The following is a 10449-nucleotide window of genomic DNA, read 5'->3' as shown; positions in this document are numbered from 1 at the left end:
TTAACTTTTATTTCTTGGTCTAATTTAATTGATTCCAGTGATCCTGATGTAAGAGCCAGTTGTTTCCAAAGTGAAGGTCTAAGTGAGCCATCCTCTCCCAGGTGTCAATCAAATTAGTCCAAGGCTTTGACTTCTTCCTGGTCTTCTTTATCTGATTCTGAAATCACTTTCCTGCTGGCAGTAACACGGATCAGTTCAGAACTCTGTACAGAACTCTCTAGTTGTGAACACAATGTGGCATGAAAACAACTTTTGAGAGTTTCTCCAATAAAAATTTACTGTGTTGGATTCTAACTATGGGTTAGATTTTGCAACCAAGTATAAATTTCTGTGTGGGAGGAGCAGTCATTCCACTGTGAGGTGACTTGAAAGGTTTGGGAGTGGACCTCCTAAAGGTAAATATAATGTGCTCACCTAAGAGTCAAACTGCTGAGATTTTATCACTGGTGACTGATTTCTTTGGATTACCCAGTATTCCTTCTACTCAGCCCTCTTTTAAAATGAAAATATTCCTGGGTGGATAAAAAACATAATGCCACTAAAACCTTACTGTGTACACACTTTTTTAGTTCTTTCTTTCTGACGGAATGGGACCTGGAGTATTCTAAGATCTGGTGAAGGAGTGATGGTAAAGGCAGATCTGCTTATGTAGGGAAGTTTTGGGTAGACAAGAAAGGATGGAGGGAGAGGAAAGGAGGTAAAATTAAAATAAAATTAAACTTTAAATTGCAATAAAATTTTAAGGTATTTCACAAATTTAAAATTGTTCACAAACTAATGTACAGTGTAGAAATACTACTTTCTAAATTAGCTAATGCTGAACAACATGACATTTTTTTAGCTAAAACTTTTTGTTACATGGAATTCCTTGGTGGTCCAGTGGTTAGGACTTGGCATTTTTCACTGCCTGGGTCCGGGTTCAATCCCTGGTTGGCGAATTAAGATCCCAAAAGCCACGTAGTGTGGCCAAATTTTTTTTAGTTTTTTACAAATATTTTCTGAATTCCTACAGGGAGGCAGTGTGTTAGGCATTTTGTGCTAGACCCAATTTCTTTTGGAGCATACAATACAGTCACAGACAAGCAAAAAATAGGTGAAAAGTTAAGTAACAACATAGTAGAGAAGAGTTGAATAATTATAAAATATGGGCACAAAGTAGTGCATGACTAATTGCCAAAAGAACGGTGCAGACACAGATTCTTCTGTGTAAGACGCTCAGAGGAAGAAGATGTCGCAGTGAAACAGATTGAAATTCAAGGCTTTAGAACAGAGGAGAGAGGCCAAGAAGGTATACAGAAGGAATTAGGTTAGCACTTATATCATTAAGGGAATTATCTGTCCAAGTTGTGGAATAATGTTTTACTCTTAGGTGAATCCACATGTGTAGTAACAGGACTGTTCTGATTATCCCTATAAAAATATGCACAGAAATCTAAGGTACCCGGGGCTTGCCTGGTGGCTCAGACGGTAAAGAATCTGCCTGCAACGCAGGAGACCTGAGTTCCATCCCTGGGTTGGGAAGGTCCTCTGGAGAAGGGAATGGTTACCCACTCCAGTATTCTTGCCTGGAGTATCCCGTGGACAGAGGAGCCTGGTAGGCTGCTGTCCATAGGATCGCAGAGTCGACACAACTGAAGCGACTTAGCATGCATGCATGCATTGGAGAAGGAAATGGCAACCCACTCCAGTATTCTTGCCTGGAGAATCCCATGGACAGAGGAGCCTGGCGGGCTATAGTCCATGGGGTGGCAAAGAGTCAGACACTACTGAGCAACTAACACTTTTACTTTCTCTGCGGTACCCAGACAGATCTGCTGATACAATTCAAGTAGCAATCTTTATTATTTGAATCAGGTAAATGAAATTTTCACTGAACTAACTTTGCTCCACCCTTATAAATTAAATCAAATCATCTGACTGAAAAGCAAGAAATTAAGTTGCTAAACATTGTGTAGACAATATTAGGTTATTAAGTGACTTTTCCAATTTTTTTTTCAGAACTTTAAAAAAATCAGGGTAGACATATTCATGTTTTCTTTAATAACATCTGATAACATTAATGGAAGTTGGCCTCAATACCAATAAGATCAGAATAAAAATTCTATTACTTCTTGTTAATCCATGAATGTAGTATGCAAATAAACATCTGTCAAGTTAATGTTGAGTTAGACACATTGGGTTTCAGTCATAATACAAAGATGGAGACATTTTTTATTAGGGATTCTTTAGTCATTAACAGGTGATAGCCAGTTTCCTTTAAACTCTTCTGGCCCCTGTGCCTGGTGCTCCTGCAGCAGTATTCTGGGAATAAGGCAATTAACCCTGAACTGTGAGGCTAGCCCTTGCTACATGGATTAAGATTTAGCAATTTTAGGTATGCCTTTGGTTGTATCAGAGTTGAAAATCTAGAAGACATGGTGTTTTGCCAAAAATGAGAGGGTTCAGTGTCGGTGGGAGAGAGGGGAGCCGAGAGGGTGTGAGGGCAGGTGGATACAATTCCCTGGGGTGAGAAGGGAGGGGAATGGAATGTGTACAGAGGCTTAAGGTTGATCTGTTCCCCTGTTTGCATCAACTTATGCTTTTGTATTGCACAGACAGATAAGTGGACACACACTTCTATGTAGATGAGAAGAAGAAAGTTTTCTCAAAGCAAGAAATCTCTAGAATGGTGGGCGGGTTTTTATAAAGAAGATTTGAAGTTAGGGAGAAAATTGAGTAAGGAAAAAAGAAGCACTTCTTCACAGGGAAACCAGAAAGGTGATGGAATTTCAGTTGAGCTATTTCAAATCTTAAAAGATGATGCTGTTAAAATGCTGCACTCATTATGCCAGCAAATTTGGAAAACTCAGCAGTGGCCACAGGACTGGAAAATGTCAGTTTTCATTCCAATCCCAAGGAAGAGCAAAGCCAAAGAATGTTCAAATTACTATTCAATTGCACTCATTTCACATGCCAGCAAGATTTTGCTCAAAATCCTTCAAGCTAGGCTTTAGCAGTTCATGAACCAGGAACCTCCAGGTATACAAGCTGGATTTAGAAAAGGCAGAGGAATCAGAGAGCAAATTACTAACAAATGCTGGATCATAGAAAAAGCAAGGGAATTAAAAAAAATCTACTTCTGCTTCATTGACAATGCTAGAGCCTTTGACTGTGAGGATGACAACAAACTGGAATATTCTTAAAGAGATGGGAATATCAGACCACCTGACCTGCCTCCTGAGAAACCTGTATGCAGGACAAGAAGCAACAGTTAGAACCAGACATCACTGGTTCAAGACTGGGACAGGAGTATATCAAGGCTGTATATTGTAACCCTGTTTATTTAATTTCTAAGCAGAGTACACCATGCAAAATGCCGGGTTAGATGAATTACAAGCTGAAATCAATATTGCTGGGAGAAATATCAACAACCTCAGATATGCAGATGATACCACTTTAATGGCAGAAAGTGAGGAGGAACTAAAGAGCCTTTTGACAAAGGTGAAAGAGGAGAGTGAAAAAGCTGGCTTAAAACTCAACATTCAAAAAACTAAGGTCATGGCATCCAGTCCTATCACTTCATGGCAAATAGATGGGGAAAATGTGGAAACAGTGTCAGATTTCATTTTCTTGGGCTCCAAAATCAATGTGGACAGTGACTGCAGGCACAAAATTAAAAGATGCTTGCTCCTTGAAAGAAAAGCTATGTCAAACCTGCTGCTGCTGCTGCTAAGTCGCTTCAGTCGTGTCCGACTCTGTGCGACCCCACAGACGGCAGCCCACCAGGCTCCCCCTTCCCTGGGATTCTCCAGGCAAGAACACTGGAGTGGGTTGCCATTTCCTTCTCCAATGCATGAAAGTGAAAAGTGAAAGTGAAGTCGCTCAGTCGAGTCCAACTCTTAGTGACCTCATGGACTGCAGCCACCAGGCTCCTCCGTCCATGGGATTTTCCAGGCAAGAATACTAGAGTGGAGTGCCATTGCCTTCTCCGATGTCAAACCTAGACAGTGTTTAAAAGAGCAGAGACATTACTTTGCCAACAAAGATCCGTATAGTCAAAGCTATGGTTATCCAGCAGTCACGTATGGACGTGAGAGTTGGACCATAAAGAAGACTGAGTGCTGAAGAACTGATGCTTTCCAGCTGTGGTGTTGGAGAAGGTTCTTGACAATCCCTTGAACAGCAAGGAGATCAAACCAGTTAATCCTAAAAGAAACCAACCCTGAATATTTATTAGAAAGACTGATGATGAAACTGAAGCTCCAATACTTTGGCTACCTGACTTATTGGAAAAGCCCCTGATGCTGGGAAAAATTGAGGGAGAGGGGAGAAGGGGGCGACAGAGGATGTGATGGTTGGATGGTATCACTGACTCAATGGACAGAAGTTTGAGCAAACTCAGGGAAGCAGTGATGGACAGAGAAGCCTGGTGTGCTCCAATTCACAGGGTCACAAAGAGTCAGACACAACTTAGCAACTGAACAACAACAACAGAATCAGACTATTTTTGACAGAGGTGAACTTACTTTGCTTTGTGTACTTTGCCTTTTGGTTTATGCGGAAGGGAAATCAGTTCTTTCTAAAACAAAACAAACATCAAAAAGGAAAATTTTTACTTCTTGCAATGACTGAAATTTACTTACTTAAGAAAAATCTGAAGATTATCACAGAGTTTATAATCACTATCTTCCTAAACCTGGAGACTATGGTGTTAGAAATGGTCCAGATTAAGGCATTTGGGGTTCATTCAGGAGAGTGTGTTTGTACATCCATAAGACTATGGGATGCTATTGCTTTTATTGTTTGTTTATATTGTTTATTTAGCATTTGTTTTTGTATGATCTAAGCAGGATCATTATAAAACAAATACAGTAAGTCCCCTACATGTGAACCTTCAAGTTGCAAACTTTCAAAGATACAAATGTGTGTTTGCATATTCAGTCAGAAGGTGTGAGTGAAAGTGCAGCTCGCCCTCCATCTCCTGTTGCTGACGATCCTTCAGCTCTACCATCTCCCACCTCCTCTCTCTCCTCCAGTCAGTAACTCCAGCCCCTGTAGGCCAGCTGTTGTACTATACTACTGTGCTCTTCAAGGTAACTGTACTGTAGGATTAAAAATGCTTAAGTTTTGTTTTTTTTTAATGTATTGTGTGAAAAGTCTTATACACCCATTACAGTACTGTATTATATAGCTGATTGTGTTAACTGGGTACCTAGGCTAACTTTGTTGGACTTACAAACAAACTGGACTTACAAACGTGCTCTCAGAATAGAACTTGTTTGTACGTACTAGCAATGAAGTAGCCCATGTTAATATCTGACAGCTTTATAACAGGCGACAATAAGCCCAGTGACAAGAGCACCATTTCCATGCCAGCAGAGTTGCACACTCTGGAGATATCTTTGGTTTATCAAGGATTCTCAAATTATCTGATGTCTATGCCCTGCCCCACCTCCAGCATATAGAAGACTTTGGACCATGGGCATCAAGATTCAAAGGATAAAGCTATAAAACCTCTCAGAATTTGCCGCCCCCCCCAAAGATTTATCTGAATGCCTCACTATCAGTCTCACCAAGATCCTTTCTTCTCTTTGTTTTCTTAAGAGTTGGATAATTTCATCTCTCTTTTTAGCCTGTTTAAAGAGAGAAAAAGAAGTGGGTGAGTCTTTTGACTTCATAATAAAGCTTTGTGTCCATGGGAGGAGGGAATGGATGTTTTTCCATTTTCCTTCTTGTGTTTTGGGGCAGAAATAAACAGTTGTTTTCCATGATAGATTTATACTTTTCATCTGTACAATTCAGTTTTATTCCAGAGGTGCTGCTTTACAAAATAAATTTGATTTCGATCGCAAATGGAATGAATTTTTCTTGCCCATATAACAATAGCTTTCATTGATTTTATTACATGAACCATGCTAAAAGCTTGATATATGTATTATATCATTTTCTTATGATAAGTTAGAAGTTTGACACCACTGTCATCCATTTTACATATGAGGAATGTGAAGAGTACTGAGGTTAAATAATTTACCTAAGCTTTAAAGTGGAGAAGGCAATGGCACCCCACTCCAGTACTCTTGCCTGGAAAATCCCATGGACGGAGGAGCCTGGTGGGCTGCAGTCCATGGGGTCGCTAAGAGTTGGACATGACTGAGCGACTTCACTTTCACTCTTCACTTTCATGCATTGGAGAAGGAAATGGCAACCCACTCCTGTGTTCTTGCCTGGAGAATCCCAGGGACGGGGGAGCCTGGTGGGCTGCCGTCTATGGGGTCGCACAGAGTTGGACATGACTGAAGCGACTTAGCAGCAGTAGCAGCTGCAAGCTTTAAAGTGGCAGGATTGGATTTGATACCCACTCTACTTGACAACAAAACCCAAGGTATCGGTCATTACACTAAATTGCCATTAAAAGGTAGCAAGACACATCAGCCAGTTCAAACAGCATGCCAGCATGTGTTGCGATGGCATGAAGGCTTTCTTGAGCAGCTTGTATACAGAACAGAGCCTCACACCCCATCGCTCCTCTGTCTTAGATATTGAGACATGCATATACTCAAGTAAGTTTTCTTAAAAGTAAAAAGAAAGAAAAAATCAGTGCAGGCACAAAGATTTACCAAGATATAGACAGTATACAGTGCTTCCCTGGTGGCTCAGGCGGTAAAGAATCCACCTGCCATGCAGGAGACGCAGGTTTGATCCCTGGGTTGGGAAGATGCCCTGGAGAAGGAAATGGCAACCCATTCTAGTATTCTTGCCTGGGAAATCCCATGGACAGGAGTCTGATGGGCTATAGTCCATGGGGTCACAAAGACACGACTAAGCAACTAGCACTTTCACTTCACTTTTTTCAGACTGTATTCAAAGAGACAAATATAGGTACACATTTTTTTCCCCATAGAGTCCACGTATGTTCAGTGTTGGAGATGGCCAGGCAGAAAATTGCATCTGGAATACTTGAGAACAAGAGAAGAAACCTGAGAATCTGACAAATGAAACTCATAGCTTCAAATGGCCAAGTACAGTGAGAGGAGCTTAGATCAAAGCTAGAAGGAAAATAAAACTGAGAATGGACAGATTTGTCACAGCCAGGTAAAATTCTAGCTCATCCATTCAAAGGTGTTGCACTGCTTTCTTAGGACTCAGTAACAAAGTATCAAAAATCAGGTGGCTTAAAACAACAGATATTTATTGTCACACAGTTCTGAAGGCTAGAAGGCCAAAATCAAACTGTAGCAGGGCCATGCTCCCTCTGAAACCTGTAGGGGAATCCTTCTTTGCCTCTTCCTAGCTTCTGATCATTTGCTGGAAATCTGTGGCATCCCTTGGCTTGCAGCTGTGTAACTCTAATCTCTGCTTTCGTTGTCACATTGCTTTTTCTCCTTGATTCTATTTCCAAATAAGGTCACATTTTGATGGTACTGGGGATTAGGACTTCCACACATCTCTTGTTTCAGTGGGTCACACTTCAATCGGTTGCTAAGAATTGGTCACAAAGAATTGGACACATTTAGCAACTGAACAACACTTCAGTCTATAATAAGCACCTATGATATAATATTACTGTGCAATGGCACCCCACTCCAGTACTCTTGCCTGGAAAATCCCATGGACCGAGGAGCCTGGTAGGCTGCAGTCCATGAGGTCACTAAGAGTCGGACGCGACTGAGCGACTTCACTTTCACTTTTCACTTTCCTGCATTGGAGAAGGAAATGGCAACCCACTCCAGTGTTCTTGCTTTGAGAATCCCAGGGATGGGGCAGCCTAGTGGGCTGCCGTCTATGGGGTCGCTCAGAGTCGGACACGACTGAAGTGACTTACAGTTACAGTTACAGGGGCTGGGCCAAATAAAATACCATTCCTGCCTGCCAGGTGGTGGCAGACTTGTAGGGAAAAGGACTACAATGAGGTTAGAACAGGATGCAAATAGAGAACTGAAGAGGGACCCTTAATTCAGACAAGGGTGTGTATCTATGGCTGAGACTCAGAGGAGGTAATGTCCAAGATTAGACATGAAAGCATAGTCACCAGATAATAACAGACAGGATGGGGAAGAAAGCTTCTAGGCAGAGGAGCTGCTGCTGCTGCTGCTGCTGCTAAGTCGCTTCAGTCGTGTCCGACTGTGCGACCCCATAGACGGCAACCCACCAGGCTCCGCCTTCCCTGGGACTCTCCGGGCAAGAACACTGGAGTGGGTTGCCATTTCCTTCTCCAATGCATGAAAGTGAAAAGTGAAAGGGAAGTCGCTCAGTTGTGTCCGACTCTTCACGACCCCATGGACTGCAGCCCACCAGGCTCCTCCATCCATGCAATTTTCCAGGCAAGAGTACTGGAGTGGGGTGCCATTGCCTTCTCCGACAGAGGAGACAGGTGTGCAAAGCCCTAGAAGCTGTGTATTGCTAAGTAATTCCTCAAGATGGTTCTTCAGTCCAGATGCAAGAGAAGCTGCAAAATTTAGGCACACTCCAGCCAGACGTGGGAGGGAGGAGGGGTGCTGGGCCTGAGTAATTAGCGGGGCACATTGCTGCTTTGGCTCTGCTTCATTCCATTCAAGTCCTATTAATCTTGCTTTCTAAGAACCTGCAAAGTTTTAGTTTTATTTATTTTGGGACAAGATTTCTATTTTTCACTTGAATTTAAGGCATCATATACCACAGATATTGAAAGAAGAAAAGGCATCATATATGACAGATAATAAAAGAAAAAAATTCAGAGTCCTTCAAAAACTAAACTAATTTTTTTCAGCTATACGTATACATGTATCTATTCTTTTTCATATTCTTTTCCCATTTAGGTTACTACAGAATATTGAGCTGCTGCTGCTAAGTCACATCAGTTGTGTCCCACTCTTTGCAACCCTATGGATTGTAGCCCACCAGGCTCCTCTGTCCATGGGATTTCCCAGGCAAGAATACTGGAGTGGGGTGCCATTTCCTCCAGGGGATCATCCCCATTCAGGGATTGAACCCTCATCTCCCTCGTTCTTTACCACTGCGCCACCTGGGAAAGCCCTTGGTAGTTATCCATTTTAAGTGTGCATATGTCATTCCCAAACACCTTTCCCCTTTGGTAACCATAAGTTTTATTTTCTAAGTCTGTGAGTCTGTTTCTGACAAACTAAGATAATTTAAAAGCGTCTGTCAATTTGCTAAGGATTGAATAAAATAGCATTTATAGAAAAAGACCTGGGATACTTTCAATGTAGGTATTAGGTGGCACTAGTGATAAAGAATCCACTGGCCAATGCAGGGGAGGTGAGAGATGTGGGTTCGATTCCTGGGTCAGGAAGATCCCCTGGAGTAGGAAATGACACCCGACTCCAGTATTCTTGCCTGGAAAATTCCATGGACAGAGGAGCCTGGCAGGCTACATTCCAGGGGGCCGAAAAGAGTCAGACATGACTGAAGGACTGAGCACATTCAATATTAACTTTCTTTTCTAACTTTTCCATTACACATGTAATCAGTGGGAATTAAATGCTCCCATACTGTGATTACATAGCACTTTATACTTTTATTACAGTATTGATCTTACTTTGCCTGCTTTATCTCATAGCTGCTACCATGTCTCTTTCAAAGTCTTACTCATCCTTTTATCCTTCCTTCAAGCTTAGCAGTGCCTTGTCAATGATACTCAATGAATTTCTGCTGAATTGATTGAGTCATGAAATATGAATGAATGAAACCATTACATTGTCTAATACACAATTACTAGTCTAAGCAAAAAAAAAGTCTTAGAGATTGAAATTAAACAGTAGGAAGTTTAGTTCTTAAAATCCCCTATAAGCAAAACTAATATGATTATTTTCTGTGTAATAGAAAATATTGGTTAGTCACAGGCAAGATATTAATATATTGTCATAATGCTTCTAGTATAAATAGTCAAATATTTAGTTATAAGATTCTAAATAATAGTAAGGTAAAATTCATTCATTTAAATTTTGATTTCATGTCCTTTTTAATTATAACAGATTTTAATATCTAATCAGTTTTATAATATAATATGCACCAGAAACAAAGTTTTCAAATATGATTTGATTTTTGCTTCCTGGATATGTTTCCTGGGAATAAATAACAAAACTATTGTAGGCAACTGTGTCATCAGAACAAAAACATTTCCAACTACTCTAAGAACTCTCAGCCAGGATAACTAAATAAATTCAGTGGTAAGAGAAAATTCTTACAGTTTACCATATTAGTTGGAATAAATAATTTACTTGTTAATTTCATAACAAAAGAACTCTCATTTCTAACCACAGTGCTTTTGTTGTGTTCATAAATGGAATTTTATAAGGCATTTAAATCATTTAATTTATTAATTCTTAAAATGATAGCATGAGGGGGTCAGAATTTATATTTGCAATATTTTTTCTTTTTTTCAGGTTTGTTGCAATATAACTGACATACAACACTGTATAAGTTCAAGGTGTACAGCAGAATTACTTGATATATATATTGTGATATGATTAC

The 10449-nt window shown here is 40.5% G+C and overlaps 1 protein-coding gene across 1 annotated transcript in view; it reads right to left on the bottom strand.

The window, feature by feature from the left end:
- Nucleotides 1–10449, bottom strand: part of HOATZ (HOATZ cilia and flagella associated protein) — a 40126-nt gene continuing 29677 nt past the window's right edge. The window contains exons 4-6 of the mRNA XM_055547927.1: nt 5553–5612; nt 4506–4558; nt 1–171 (exon numbers count right to left, since the gene is read on the bottom strand). Coding sequence (XP_055403902.1) covers nt 114–171; nt 4506–4558; nt 5553–5612 — 171 coding nt within the window. The 3' untranslated portion in view covers nt 1–113. The remainder of the gene's footprint in view (nt 172–4505; nt 4559–5552; nt 5613–10449) is intronic.

This window comes from Bubalus kerabau, chromosome 15 (assembly GCF_029407905.1).
Source record: "Bubalus kerabau isolate K-KA32 ecotype Philippines breed swamp buffalo chromosome 15, PCC_UOA_SB_1v2, whole genome shotgun sequence".
In the NCBI taxonomy this organism is placed as follows: Eukaryota; Metazoa; Chordata; class Mammalia; order Artiodactyla; family Bovidae; genus Bubalus; species Bubalus kerabau.
Note: the sequence above shows the minus strand (reverse complement) of the source record. Positions and strands in the feature narration are given on the sequence as shown.